Here is a 16,282-nt window from a genome sequence, read left to right as displayed (position 1 = left end):
AAACGTATATAAACCAATATAAGAAAAAAGATACTTTAGAGATAAGATACACAGTACGATCAAGGTAAAAGAAGTGAATAGAATTGCTTAGCTTTTAGTGTGGAGAGCAGTGAGTTCAGAAGTTGCCCGACATGTTTCATCTCTGAAAGACTTCCTCAGGGGGTGGGGACATACTGGAGGGAGCAGGTATTTATGTACAAAAGGATGTGATGTCACTTCCTGTAATTAATTATTCAATCAGATCAATTGTGAGCTAAAAACGGGTAATTACATAGTGTTATGCTAACCGCCAACCATATATCGGGGGCCAATAGTATTTAGTGCTGTTGTGTGAACTACGATCATAGTAACCTCATATACACATAATATACGACCGGGATTGCGGTGGAGTGGGGCGCGACGTCATTTCGGCCCCACTTCCGCCCGGCGTCATTGATGTCCAGGTGCGCATGCGTCTCTCATACGGTACGCTTGGGATCCTATCTCCCTGCGGCTTTACATGATGAATGGTTGCTGACGTATTTCCTGCTTCTGGAACGGTACGTCGGTAGTTCATTTCCTGGCTTTTGAGACGCACTGTGGCTCCGTGTGTTACGTTCATGGTGGCTTCACGGCATTGCCATGGAGATGAATCCTCCCATATTGTATAGTTATTTGCGATACACGCTCGGGCTTATCCGCATCATATGTGGTTGGTATACTCATAATAAGGACGGTGTTGGGATAGCCATTTATATATATACTGCCACCAATAACCATTTTTCAACCACTCAATGCATACTTGCTGAACATTCTGGAATAGCAGGGAGCCTCTTAACAAATGAGTGGTTCTCACAGCCTACCAGGAAGGTGCACAAGTCCCCTGCTTTCCCTGGAGGACCCCCAGCACCCTCCCCTTTGCCACACACAACAGAGTACAAGCAAGAGAGGGCAACACAGTACGGAAGTATGCCTCAAGAGAAAGTATAGAGGTGAGGTCTTAGATGTTCCAAAGCAACCACCTGCATTAAGTACAACAAGGATCATCACAGACATCCTTGATTTTTTGATAGGCAGACTCGGAAAGTCAAATAACAGTACATAAAATGTAACTTTTATTTATAGTCACTAAAAAGGTGGAATATTACAATATAGTAGATTTTGATAAGAAACTTTATCTACTATATTTTAATATTTCACCTTTTTATTGAATATAAATAAAAGTAAAATTTTATGTATTGTTATTTGACTTTCAGTGCACCTACATGAATACATACCTTTTCTTCTTGTTGAGTCTGTCCATATTTGAGTAGTAGGTAGCACCTCCCATTTTGAAATAATAAATTAAAGGGACATCATCCCCAAAATAAATTTATTGAAGTGGAGATAGGAAAGTCCAGTGTACACAAAAAAACTAAAGACTGGTGCGGGTATCCTCTATGTATGTAAAAGCTATAAACCAAATTACACCAACATACACCTCTTATCTTAAAATATCTTTCAACCAGACCTCTACGCTCCTCACAACATCTGCGTCTCTCATCCACACTCATTACTCGCTCCCATTCCCGATAGCAGGACTTTCTTCGGGCTGCACCCACTCTGTGGAATGCTTTCCCAAGCACAATAAGACTCTCCTCCAGTCTCCAAACCTATGAGCGTTCCCTGAGAACTCACCTCTAGGCACGCTTATCAAATTCCAGAACCAGCCCCTTCATATACCTTTCCTATCTAATTACATCCCCACTATACAGTCCACACACATCCACTTTTTTCTTCACATTTTCCATCCTCCTGACCCGTGGCCTATCTTACAGCACACCAGGAACCTTTGCATTCTGGTAGACTTTATGCAGTAAAAAATATCTATCCTTGTGCCTATTTCCCTATAGATTGTAAGCTTGCGAGCAGGGCCCTCATACCTTTGACTGTCTGTAAATACCCAGTTTGTTGTATCACTGTCTCCTTTGTAAAGCACAATGGAATATGCTTCACTGTATAAGAAACTGTTAATAATTAAATAAATACATTTGAACACACCCACCCAAATCTTACATGTTACATCTGCCCCATCTGCAATGCAGCATGGATTTGTCCATTAGAGAAAGGCTTTGCTTTTGATATCCATACTGAATCAAGCTCTAAATCCATTAAATTTGCTAGTAGCCTGTATGAAAAGGAAACTGAGCTATTGCTCTCATAAGCACATATGCTAGCTGAAGATATCAGATCACAGAGCACCCAGTTTTGTCCATCAATTTTCCCCTGCTACTTCTCGTAAGGTGCCCATACACAGGTTCAATTTGGGCCGATTTCACCCGATTATGATGGATCGGGATGATTTCACCTGTAGACCAGCTTTCGGTTCTTGTTGGCCTCCAGATTTTTACTCTAGTGCAGTGGTTTCCAACCTTTTTTGTCTCCCGTACCCCTTGATTAGGCTTTTCATTTATGAGTACCCCCTCGTGAAAATGTTTAGGGGGCGGGGCCTAAAAAGGGTTGTGGCCTCATTTGAAGGGTGTGGCTTAACAGGGGCAAGTTATACTGGCAATGACGAGGAAAAAAAAAAGTGCAACCATTTGACCACAATATCAGCCCATTCTGCGGACAGCATATAAAATAACAGAACACTGTCAAATCTCTATTACTGAAGCAACAGACATTCCAACGGATCACGATAGCCTTCCAATAGTGCCAGATACACATATGCCCCCAAAAGTGCCAGATACACATATGCTCCAATGGTGCCAGGTATGCCCCCACAGTGCCAGAAACGGGAATGCCACCACGGTGCCAGGTATGACCCCATGGTACTGGGTATGTGCCCACAGTGCCAACAATGCCCCTACAGTGCCAGCAATGCCCCACAGTGCCAGCAACAAGTATGCCCCACAGTGCCAGCAACAAGTATGCCCCACAGTGCCAGCAACAAGTATGCCCCACAGTGCCAGCAAAGCCCCACAGTGCCAGTAACAAGTATGCCCCACAGTGCCAGCAATGCCCCACAGTGCCAGTAACAAGTATGTCCCACAGTGCCAGCAATGCCCCACAGTGCCAGCAATGCCCCACAGTGCCAGCAACAAGTATGCCCCACAGTGCCAGCAATGCCTCACAGTGCCAGTAACAAGTATGCCTCACCGTGCCAGCAACAAGTATGCCCCACAGTGCCAGCAATGCCCCACAGTGCCAGTAACAAGTATGCCCCACAGTGCCAGTAACAAGTATGCCCCACAGTGCCAGCAATAAATATGCCCCCACAGTGCCAGCAATATGGTATGCCCACACAGTGCCAGCAATGCCCCCATAGTATTTCCCAGCAGCAGCACACTCAACATTGATGCTGATGCTGCTGCTGGGGAGAGGACAGTCCAGTGTCCCCCTGCCGTGTAGCTGCCGCCGCTGCTTCTCTCGGGAAGGAGAGTACAGCACACTGCGTATCTCTCCTTCCCTTCACTGTGACTGGGCTGCCCGCCAATCAAAGTTCGCAGGCCGGCTCCTGATTGGCTGCCGGCCCGCAAGCTCTGATTGGCGGACGGGTGGCCAGTCACAGGGAAGCACACTGAGGGGTAGGAGAGATGCGCAATGCACTCTCCTCCCCTCCAGCAACCTGTCTGACTGCCGCGGCCGCCATTACAGGCCAGGCCGCCGCGTACCCCCGAGCGGGTGGTAGCGTACCCCAGGTTGGGAACCACTGCTCTAGTGGCTTTTTACTCCTTTTAAGTATCCTCTTTCATTAAGGAGCACTTGACTTGAAAGGCCAATAGTGCAAATTTTGTGTTAGTTTAATTTTAGTTCTGTTCAGAGTGTCAACTAATGGTAATAGTTTTCTCATATCACAGCATATGTGTACACTCAAGTAAATTATTCATTATTAACCAATGATGTTTGTCTTGTTTAAATAGGTCTTTGAAAGTAGAATACTTTTTATTATTATACACTTCTGTTATATTTTCCAGAACTTCTTACGTGGACTATTGACAAATCCCAGTGTTTTCACTACCCCTTTTCAGGTATCGACAATTACAGTTGGGCACAGAGAGCAAAATGTCTGAACTTCTTCATCAAGCAAAGCTTAAATCTTTTGAGGCCGAACGTGCTCACATGGTGTTGGAGGAGACCAACGAAAACTTACAGAAGTGTCAACTGGAATGTGAGAAGTATCAGAAGAAACTCGAGGTACAGTCAGTCTAATATAGAATAGTTTTACCCAATTGTTAGCCCGTGCTCATATTCTTTGCTTATATTGCTATCTATAGTCATCTATCTGACACCTACTGTCCATTTCTCTTAGCACTTGTCATTGTCACAAGATGATGACATGATGAGACTTTTTTGTACCTGGAACATCAACTTAATTATCTTAATTTATTGCTATACTTTTCTGTCCTTGCTTCACCTCCTTACTCATTTTCCTGCATGTTTTTCTCGGAACATCTCATTGTTTGATTTCAGCATATTAGCTTACATACAGTATGACAAATATACTGTATATTGCAAATAGTCAAAGTGAGTCAATGTATGTTAAAACATGTATTTACATGTTATACAGTCTGGGAAGCTTGTGGGGTTTATTTGTTTGTTTTTAGCTGTTGAAGTTGATGATTTGGTGTCCATCTTGTTCAAGTAATAACCATTACATACAGTGTATACAAATATAATATTTATAATGACAAGCTCAGGTTTTAGAGTTTAGTTGCGAGGGGAAATAAATGCCACTATAAAACATAATTAACTTGTGATGGTAACATTGATAACATTTTCTCACCAAACAAATTTGAAGGATTATACATTAATTTTGATGTATCAACCACCAAATACTGTGTATTTTTGGCTACCATGTTTACAAATGTAGCCCTACTCGGCTATGTACACACTGGGCAGCATTCAATGTGATTAATGGCATTGTGCAGCAAATCCTGTTTAGGGGGGAATCCTGTTTCGGGGGGGGGGGGGGGGGGGCAGGCAGGGAGATGGAAGCCTCCCTGCCTGCGCAGGACACTGTTGGGTAGAAACAGGGCTCCCGGGGCACAGGCAGCAGAGCTGGCAGGGGACTGGGGTAGGGAGCCGCTGCACTGCTGCAGTAATAATATGAATATCTAATAAGATATATATATTCATGTGCAGTAAGTACATGGAAAAAAATAACATGCCCCTTCGCAAGAAAAAATATAGATTTTTTAACACCAAATAATAAAAAAAAACTTTATTTTAAAAGATCCTAATTCAGTTCACCATAAAAAGATGGCGATTGCTACACGGTGACACACAGCGAAAATCACTTAGAAAGCAATTCGCCATCTGATCATTTATTACACTCACGGCGAATCACATTGAAAAACCACAGCGAATTATAGCGACTATCAGACGGCGAATTGTCCGTCATTCACTGTTCGCCGTTGAATAGGGCGAATCAGTTTTTCAGTAAAAAGATTCACCTTCGAGCACGAAAATAGCACACATTTACCTTTGAACATGGCGAATCAGCCTCATTGAATACTGCCCACTGTGTCAATACAGTGGCCAATATTGGTACCAAGCAGCTGCTAGATATATCTGGCCAGACACCACATCTCTTCACGCTTTTGAATTTGGGTCCCAACTGTGTTATTGTCAGTGGTTCCTGCAGCCGACTTAGGGGATGGTCAGCAGGTCAACCCTACAAACAGCAAGACATTCCAATATATCAGCACTGACTGTGCAGCAGGGCCACATTAACCCCTTCCCGACATTTGACGTATATATACGTCATGGCCGGGATGTACTTCCCGACACATGACGTATATATACGTCATGACTTCAAAGTGCCACTGCGTCTAGAGACGCAGTGACAGAGGGACGATGTCTGCTGTCCCTGACAGCAGACATGTCCCTGCATGCCCAGGGGGGGGCGGCGATGCCCCCCCCCCCGTCGGCGATCGCTGTGATTGGCTGTTCAATGTGAACAGCCATTCGCAGCGTTTTCCTGTGTTACCGGCGAATCAGACGCTCGGTAACACAGGTGTCAATCACCGCCGGGTGTGAGGGGGCATGAGGGGGTCATCGGTGACGACGACACCTCACCCCACCTGCCCCCAAGGCTGTGATTGGTCCGTCGGACCGACGGACCAATCACAGCCATGGCGCGCCATTTAAACTAACGGTGACTGCGCTGCAGACGCCATTCCGGTCTGGAATTGCGTGCAGAGCGGTCACCGGCCACTCTGTCCTGCTATACATACCTGAACCTTGCCTGATACTTACCTGATCACCGCTGATCACCGCTGGTAGCGTGCTGCCAGCAGCTGGATGCTTCCTGGATCTTGTGACTTCCTGTGTCCTGCTGCTGCAGTGTCATAGAGTCACAGATCGTGAGAGATAGTGACAGAGAGTGATAGAGAGTGCTATATTTTGTGTCTGCTGCACCCCCTTTTGTGCTGATCACTATATCTGAGCTGATCAGCAACTTTTTGGGGGTGCAGAGGTTTTTTTTATATATATATACCTGTCAGTTGCACCAAAGGTTGTGCTGCCTGTGCAACTGACTGCTGCCCCCCCTGCTGCCCCCCCCCTTTTGTGCTGATCAGTTTAAATTAATTAAGATCAGCAACTTTTTGGGGGTCCAGTTTTTTTTTTATATATATATATACCTGTCAGTTGCACCAAAGGTTGTGCTGCGTGTGCAACTGACTGCTGCCCCCCCCCCCCCCCCCTTTTGTGCTGATCAGTTTAAATTAATTAATCAGCAACTTTTTGGGGGTCCAGGGTTTTTTATATATACCCTGTCAGGTTGCACCCACAGTTGTGTGCCTGCTGCCCCTCACTGCTAATCAGTGTTGCATCACTGCATCACAGATCTGCAGTTTTTTTTTTTTTTTGGAGAGTGCAGTGGGGTTTTGTTTATACACCCACGTTGCTTTTGTGGGTGTCCTGTGGCCGCTGAGCGCTGATCAGTGACGTACAATCACTGAACAGCATTTTTGGCACAGGGTTGATATCATTTTTTTTCTGCAGTTTTTTTAAATTGTTTTTTTTTTTGGAGAGTGCTGTGGTATATTTTTTTAAATTGTTTTTACACCCACGTTGCTTTTGTGGGTGTCCTGTGGCCGCTGATCAGTGACGTACAATCACTTAACAGCATTTTTGGCACAGGGTTGATATCATTTTTTTTCTGCAGTTTTTTTAAATTGTTTTTTTTTGTTTTTACACCCACGTTGCTTTTGTGGGTGTCCTGTTGCCTTTGAGCGCTGTTCAGTGACGGACGTTACTGACCAACATCTGTGCTCAATTTTTGGCGCAGGACCTTTTTTTTTTTTTTTAACCCCTTCAATTTTTTTTTTTTTTATTGGGATCAAATTCCTGTATAAAGTATTTTTTTTTTCTGCACTACATACACACTACACACTACATACCCCCCCGTGTTGAAATAAAGTTTGTACCCCCCCTACACTATACACGTGTTGAAACATTACACTTACAGAAACACAAAAATAAAAATGGCATCCCAAATGTCATCCCAAATGTCATCCCAAATGTCATCCCAGTCATCCAGAAGAATGTATTCAGCGGAGGAGGCATATGCCATGCTTGCCTCTGACTCTGACACAGCCAGTGATGCAAGCGGGGAATTTGAAGGATTTGTCTTAAGCTCCTCTTCCTCCTCTGGTGATGAGGGACCCCCTCAAAGACACCCCCGTAGAGCAGCTGAGACCCCCCCCCCAAATGATTGATCCCGTATGGACCCCACCACCAGACAATTTTGAGCCCCAGGTTCCTGAGTTTTTGGCCATCCCAGGAATCCAATTTGATTCAACAGGTCTCAGAGAAATTGACTTTTTCAAATTATTTTTATAAATTTAATGGTGGACCAAAGTAATTTATATGCCCAGCAGTTTATTGCTCAAAACCCCACGTCATAATTTGCTAGGTGGACCCCTGTAGATGCAGTAGAGATGATGACGTTTTGGGGTCTGGTGTTACATATGGGCATAGTAAAAAAGCCAGAAATTAGGCAATATTGGAGTACAGATGTTCTGTACAGCACCCCACTTTACCGTATGGCCATGACTCGGACTCGGTTTGAGAGAATCCTTAAATTTTTACATTACACCGATAATGCACAGTGCCCACCCAGAGATGATCCCACCTTTGACCGGCTATTCAAAGTCAGGCCGGTCATTGATCATTTCAGTGCCAAATTTGCAGAGATGTACATCCCTGAAAAATTTATTTGTATCGACGAGTCCCTTATACATTTTAAAGGAAGGGTTAAATTCCGCCAGTACCTTCCCAGTAAGAGGGCAAGGTATGGCATAAAAATGTATAAGCTGTGTGAAAGCACCTCAGGGTACACCCACAGGTTTAGGGTATATGAAGGGAAGGATTCAACAATTGAACCGGCAGAATGCCCCCCCTCCCTCGTAGGTGTTAGTGGAAAAATTGTCTGGGATTTAGTGTACCTCTTCCTGGATAAAGGTTATCACCTCTATGTGGATAACTTTTACACTAGCATCCTCCTGTTTAAGGCCCTTGGTTCAAGAGGTACAGCAGCTTGCGGTACTGTGCGCAAGAACCAAAGAGGCCTCCCAAAAACGCACATTGCCCAAGTACTAAGAAGGGGTGAAAGCAGGGGAATATGCACCGAAAATATCTTGTTGGTCAAATATAAGGACAAGAGGGATGTCCTTATACTGACAACAATTCATGGAGACAGTACCACCTCCGTCCCTGTACAATGTACCAATACCCACACCTCAAAACCTAATTGTATCCTAGATTACAATAGGTACATGGGCGGAGTGGATCTTTCAGATCAGGTACTGAAGCCGTACAGTGCCCTGCGGAAAACAAAAATCTGGTACAAGAAGCTGGCCGTGTATATCATCCAGATGGCACTGTATAACGCTTACGTACTATTCCGTTCTACCAGCCAGAGGGGGACATTTATGCACTTTCAAGAGGAAGTCATAAAGGGCCTAATATTTGGGAACCAGCAGGCAGAGGGCCCCAGTACTTCTAGTACTGGCCCCCGTATTGTACCAGGGCAGCATTTTCCTAATGAAATCCCCTCCACTGCAAGAAAGGGCAGGACACAAAAAAGGTGCAAAGTTTGCTATAAAAAGGGAATAAGAAAGGATACTATTTTCCACTGTGAAACTTGCCCCGACAAACCCGGCCTATGTATAAAGGAGTGTTTTAAAATATACCACACATCTATGGATTATTAGGTTCATCATTTCACCGTGCTTCGGGGGTCTTGCTAATGCCACATAGCACCCACCATTCATTAGACCAGAATCTGAGCTGCAAAATCCAAAAATCACTCCTTCCCTTCTGAGTCCTGCCATGCACCCAACTGGTATTTCTTGGTCACATATGAGGCATTGCCATACTCGGGAGAATTTGGGGCATAGATTTTCGGGTGCTTTTTCTCCTTCATACCTTATGAAAATGAAAAATTTTGAGCCAGAACTGCATTTTTGTGTAAAAAAATGTAATTTTTCATTTTCACTGCCCAGTTGTATCAAAATTGGTGAAACCCCTGGGGGTTTGAAATGAACACTATACCCCTAGATGAATTCCCTGAGGGGTGTAGTTTGCAAAATGGGGTCACTTGTGGGGGGTTCCACAGTATTGGTGCTTTGGGGGTCTTGCTAATGCGACATAGCACCCACCAACATTCCACCAGAATCTGAGCTGCAAAATCCAAAAATCACTCCTTCCCTTCTGAGTCCTGCCATGCACCTAAATGGTATTTTTTGGTCACATGTGAGGCATTGCCGTACTCGGGAGAAATTGGGGCACATATTTTGGGGTGCTTTGTCTCCTTCATTCCTTGTGAAAATGAAAAATTTTGAGCCAGAACTGCATTTTTGTGTAAAAAATGTAATTTTTCATTTGCACAGCCCAGTTGTATCAAAATTGGTGAAACCCCTGGGGGTTTGAAATGTACACTATACCCCTAGATGAATTCCCTGAGGGGTGTAGTTTGCAAAATGGGATCACTTGTGGGGGGTTCCACTGTATTGGTGCTTCGGGGGTCTTGCTAATGCGACATAGCACCCACCAACATTCCACCAGAATCTGAGCTGCAAAATCCAAAAATCACTCCTTCCCTTCTGAGTCCTGCCATGCACCCAAATGGTATTTTTTTGGTCACATGTGAGGCATTGCCGTACTCGGGAGAAATTGGGGCACAGATTTTGGGGTGCTTTGTCTCCTTCATTCCTTGGGAAAATGAAAAATTGTGAGCCAGAACTGCATTTTTGTGTAAAAAATGTAATTTTTCATTTTCACTGCCCAGTTGTACCACAATTGGTGAAACCCCTGGGGGTTTGAAATGTACACTATACCCCTAGATGAATTCCCTGAGGGGTGTAGTTTGCAAAATGGGGTCACTTGTGGGGGGGTTCCTAACTTTTAGCATCTTATGGTGCCTAGAAACCTACATGGTGCCTAAAAAATAATCTCATAAAAAGGAGGCTCCAAAATCAAGTAGGTGCTCCTTCTATTATGAAGCCTGTGGTTTGGTCAACGTGCACACTAGGGCCACATATAGGATATTTATGAAAACAAAAGAATTGGGGGAATCAATTTTTAGTCACATTTCTCTAGTAAAATCTACTGTGTTCCTTAGAAAAATGTATTAAAATTGCAAATCTGCAAAAAAAATGAAATTTTGAAATTTCACCTACACTTTGTTTTAATTCCTGTGAAACACCTAAATGGTTAACAAACTTCCAAAATGCTGTTTTGAATACTGTGAGGGGTGCAGTTTTTTAAATGGCATCATTTATGGGGGTGTCTCACATACAAGTCCCTCAAAGTCACATCAGATCTGAACTGGTCCCTAAAAAAATCAGTGTTTGAAATTTTCTTGAAAATTTTAGAATTTGCTATTCATATTTTAAGCCTCCTAGTGTCCAAAAAATTTAAAAGGAAGTTGAAATAATGATGGAAACATAAAGTAGACATATGGTCTATGTTAGTTATTAACTATTTTGAGTGGTATGATTATTTGTCTCACAAGCAGAAAATTTAACATTTTGAAAATTGCTAAATTTTCCATTTTTTTACGACATTTTGGTATTTTTCACAAAAAAACACAGACTGTATCGACCCAAATTTACCACTAATTTGAAGTACAATGTGTCACGAGAAAACAATCTCAAAATCACTGGTATAAGTAAAATAAAAAAAAAGTTATCCCCACTTAAGTGATACATGTCAGATTTGAAAAAAAGGGCTCTGTCAGGAAGGCAAAAACAGGCTGCGGCGGGAAGGGGTTAATCTGTCTGTTAACTACTTTATACACAGACATTTCAGCAGTACACACCTGTCGATGAATTAGCGATATATTGTGTGCACCCAGCTTTATTCACAAATAGGTTTCTGTAATTGTATAATAAACATAACTCTTGTTTCAATACGGTATATGTTAATGTTATTTAAATCAATGTATTAAATAGAAGGCATGGTAAACATAAAAGAAGTACTTGCAATGGGTGCCGGATCACTTGCCGACAGTCGGGATCCTGGTGGTCAGTGCACAATGCCAAAATCCCAACTGTTATACTGACTGACTCTCGGGATCCCGATCAACAGGGGCTATTCCCCCTTGTGGGAGTCCACGACACCCACAGATGGAGAATAGAACCTGTGGCGAGCATCCAAGCTCGCAAGGCTCTTTGTTCGCTCCCTCCGATGTCCGTATACTGACCATCAGGATCCAGACCGTCGTCCAGTTTTACCACATCGCTTACTACTAAATGTCTCCTGCTGACATACTGTAGAGCTGTATCTTATTGCTACAATTTCACCAAACAGTCCTTTTAGGCACACCAGGTCAAGTGAGACAATGCTATCACTGAGCGTCTGTTTTTGACAAAAGTGTGATTAGGACACACCAGCATTATTTGCTGATTTATTTCATATGATAAATTATATTCAGGTGCAAAAAAAAAAAGTTTACAAAAGAATGCTTTACATTCCTGGGGTCATATGTTCACTTGAGTTCATGTACGTGTCCTAACCCTCTCCTCTACCTCCCTTACCTTCCCTTCTAGCAGCCTAAGGCCCCCCCCCCCCCCCCACGCAGCCTCAATGTATGCCTCTCCGCTAGTGCCTAACCCCACTGCACCATGCCACCTAAGCCTAACCCCAAGTCCCTCCACTAGGGCCAACACCCAAACCACTCCCCCCTTCCCCGAACACCCGCTAGCTATCCCCACATACTTAGCAATCGGCATTCCGGCTGTCAGCATTGGGATTCTGGCATTGGGATCAGTGGCGTAACTATGGAGGGTGCAGGGGATGCAACTGCTATGGGGCCCGGGGCTTGGGGGGGCCCGGGGGCCCAGCAGGCAATCCCCTGCACCCTTTTGAATTAATATACTTTTTTTTTTAAACTGATATTGCGGTGCCGAGTTCGTGGCTGGCAGGCAAGGTGCCGGAATACAGAGAGAGAGAAGATCGGCACTCGACAATCCTGCAGGTGCCTTCTCTGTTTTCTATTAGCTGCCGCAGGGGCTTTCTGTCAGTCAGCCCTGCAGTGCACATATACAGGTCCCGGCAGTCTCCTCCTCCTCCTCCAAGCATGGCGCCGCAGACGCAGAGCCGCCACAGCCTGAGGTGTGTAACAACCCGGCAGAAAAAGGATGTGTCAGGCCCATCCAGCAGGCAGACACTGAAGGTCAAGCGACCTCTGGCATCGGGACAGCCACCCGAACAGGTAGAGGCAGGCGGGCGGTGGCGAGAGCAGGGGTTGGGGCACGCGCATGTTGCCCTGCTGATGGATCCGCTCTGCAGTGTGTGTGTATGCAGAGCCTGACTCTTCCACTCCCATCCTACCCTGCGCAGCTGATGCCTTCCTCGGCCCCCACTCATCACAGGCTGCCCCCACCCCTGCTCTCCAGCGTGTATCTGCGGGGCTGGACCCCCCCTGCTGTTTTGCTGATCCCACCCCACCCGCATGTCACAGTCTCCCCCCCCCCCCCCCCCCCCCCCCGCTCTCCAGTCTGTGCCTGCTGATTTACTGATGCCCCCCCCCTGCATTTCACAGACTGCCCCCTGGTCTCCAGCATGTGTCTGCAGAGCCTGACCGCCCTCCCCCCACATGTCCCAGCCTCCCCCCCCCCACATGTCCCAGCCTTCCCCCCTGCTCTCCAGCTTGTGCCTGCAGAGCATGACCCCCCCTTGCTGTTTTGCTGCCTGCTTCCCCTTTGCTCTCCTGTATGTGCCGGATTGAAACCCCCCCCCCACACACACACACACACACACACACACACACACACACACACACACACACACACACTACCCTGTAAGTGACAGCCTTTCTCCTTTGTCTCTATCCTCTGTCTCCCTAACATGCTCTCTTACTCCACTCTGTGTGTGTGTCTGTCTGTCTCTCTCTCTCTCTTTTTCTTTCCTGCTATCTCCCCGACACTTACTCTCTCTCCCTGACACTTCCTCTCTCTGACATTCTCTATCCCAGACTACGTTGCTCTCTGTGTGACAATCTCTATCTCTCCCTGACACGCTCTCCGACTCTCTTCTTCTTTCACTCCTGCACTCTTCCTCTCTCTAACAGTCTCTCTCTCCCTGACACTATCTCTTCAGGTGTGTGGGGGATGGGGGGGGCCTTTATATATTTTGCTATGGGGCCCACCAAGTTCTAGTTACGCCCCTGATTGGGATCCTTATAAATACAGCATTCCAGTGCAGGATGCTTCAATTGATCGTGGTTAATTCCCACACACAATGTACCACAATTCTTATCCAATGGTGTTATCGGGTAATTAAATTGCGGCTCAGTTTTTTCATGCGGTAATTGACCTCTTTTCATGCGAAAAACACATGGATCCAGGATTAGTTCCAGTATCCATTTGTTACCATTAACATGGCCATAAAAATGGGTTCATTATCCCAGATAAAAATCCACAGTACTGCCAGTGGCTGGTGCTAATTGAATTAGCCTACAATGACCAATTTATTCCCCCTTTTTAGTATGAGAATCATAGGGCCCAATCTAGATACTTGTGGTATACTTTTAATGGCTTTTAGATAGTTTAAAAATATCATTTTTATTCTAATATTTAACCAACTTCACATTTTTATTTTTACAAGAAACCTACATAACATAATTTCTCTTTCAATGGTCCTGGTGACACAGCTCAACACTGGGATGTAGGAGGGTCCGAAGGAGCCAGGCACCTATCCTAAAGCTTTAGAGGGTAGGCTCCTCCCCTACTGCATCCCGGACTCTTCAGTTCGTGTTAGGTGCCCACTGGAGTGGGTGCTATCCTAAAGGGCTGCAGGAGCAGCCGAAGATTTAGAGTAGTTAGGGAATTTTTATTGTTTTATTAACTTTCACCCTAGCTAGGTAGGCACAGTGTGAGGATTCTCATAGTGAATCCTCACACTGCTAGCGCAGCAGGAGCTGACAGAATCGCGTCCTGTCAGCTCACTGTGCACAGGGGAGACGCTGTCTGGCCTCCCTGTGCAGCGCTTACAGCTTCTATTAAGAGGCTGCCTGGGCTCCGGAGTACCCTGAAACCGGCTCCACGTTTAGGTGGGGATCATGGGGGACAGGCGCTCCGTGATGGCGGCGGCCATTTTATGCAGAGCTTACACGCTGAGCTCCTATATGAGAGGACAGCAGCGTTGTGACAGGCATGTTCCAAGTGGTCCCCAGTCGAGGGGGAGACACTGGAACTAGGAAATCCTACCTAGGGAGCGGCTGACTGGGGGTGGTTGGCGCCAAAAGTCACGGACCCCGCAGCAGCAGGGACTTTTGGCTCTTCCCTCACTCTGTGTTTGGCGCCTTTCAGAACGCTTGCAGCGGAGCTGAGCTGGCTTACTGATCCTGGCAGTGTGATTTGGATTTCCTGGGCATCGTTTCCCCGCATCTGAAACCAACAGACAGCTAAGTGATTGGGTGCATTGACTCTGTATAAACGCTGGTACATTGTTTGCACTGTATATATATATATATATATTTTCACTTGCATCATGTCTGAGCATCAGGCTGTGGTTTTGGGGGAGGGAGCCCTTATTGCACTGAGCGCGTGCAGTGTATGCACACAAAAATTTGTCCCTGAGCAGATGGCCAAGGGGGGCTTATGTATTACTTGCGCTGCTGTGAGACCCATGGGCAGTGAACCCCATAGGGCAGAGCAGATTGAACCCGCGTGGGCCAGGGCCCTAGGCAGGTCAGTGAACGTTTTGGTGCAGCTTCTGGACAGGCAGAGTGATGTGTTGGTAGAATCACAGAGACCTATGCCATCATCTCAGCAGTCTTCTGGCTCCTTGCCTCTTACCCAGGCAGATCCTGCTCTCATTCAGGTGATGCAGGATACTGCTAAGGGGATCAACAGGTTTAGTGAAATACTAGACAAAATGGATGTTGATGTTGCAGGGACCCCTAAAAGGTCTTATGCTATGCCTACTTTGGCAGATGAGGAGGAGGGAGCGTATACTGAACCCCCCTGGGATCAGGGGGATGATTTTGAAGAGACCTCTTCTGCTGGTATAGAGGATCTTATTGTAGCTGTGAAACAGGCTTTAAAACTATCTGTGGAGGATAAGACTCCTGTTGAAGGTGTTTTTAAGCGACAGCGGAAGGAGGCTGTCACTTTTCCTTCAGATGAGGGGTTACAGGAATTGCTGGAAGGGGCTTGGAAAACTCCTGATAAGAGGCTACAAATGCCTAAGAGATTCCTTAGTCTGTACCCCATGCCAGAGTCTCATGCGGAGCTCTGGGAAAAGGTGCCAGTTGTGGATGCTTCAGTGGCACGTTTGTCCAAGGCTACTGTATTGCCAGTACAGGGCAGCGCAGCTTTTAAAGATTCTGTGGATAAAAAGCTGGAGGGTAACCTCAAGGCTATTTTTGAAGGGGTGGGATTCACTCTACGCCCCCTTATTGCTTCAGCCTGGGTCTCTAAAGCCATGATTGAATGGGCTGGTGAATTATGCACCATGCTGCAGGCTGACCCTGGGGCATTGCTGCTGGCAGAGAAAATTAAGGCAGCCGCAGAGTATGTGGTGGAAGCAGAGGAGGAAGCTCTTAAAATGGCGACCAGAGTGTCCACAGTCTCTATTAATGCCAGGAGAGTGCTCTGGCTTAAGGCCTGGGAAGCGGACAATGAGTCCAAAAAGGCCCTAGAAAATTTAGCTTTCAAGGGAAAGTTACTATTTGTAACAGAATTAGAGGAAATTATTAAACAGGCCACGGGCGGCAAAAGTACATTTCTGCCGGCTCCCTCGGCTAAGCAGACATCCAGATTCTCTGCTTTTAGGCCGTCCTTTCGGCCCTCCCCTAGAGGTGGTG

At 45.7% G+C, this 16,282-nt stretch overlaps 1 protein-coding gene across 4 annotated transcripts in view; it reads left to right on the top strand.

Moving 5' to 3' along the window:
- The window catches only part of PIBF1 (progesterone immunomodulatory binding factor 1), a 270,000-nt gene that overhangs the window by 101,369 nt on the left and 152,349 nt on the right, over positions 1-16,282 (top strand). For all 4 annotated transcript variants that reach the window (XM_083168868.1, XM_083168869.1, XM_083168870.1 and 1 more), the window contains exon 11: positions 3,990-4,155. In XM_083168868.1, coding sequence (XP_083024994.1) covers positions 3,990-4,155 — 166 coding nt within the window. The remainder of the gene's footprint in view (positions 1-3,989; positions 4,156-16,282) is intronic.

The sequence above is a fragment of the Crinia signifera genome, chromosome 2 (assembly GCF_055691185.1).
Source record: "Crinia signifera chromosome 2, ASM5569118v1, whole genome shotgun sequence".
Classification (NCBI taxonomy): Eukaryota; Metazoa; Chordata; class Amphibia; order Anura; family Myobatrachidae; genus Crinia; species Crinia signifera.
This window is presented reverse-complemented; position numbering and strand designations above follow the sequence as displayed.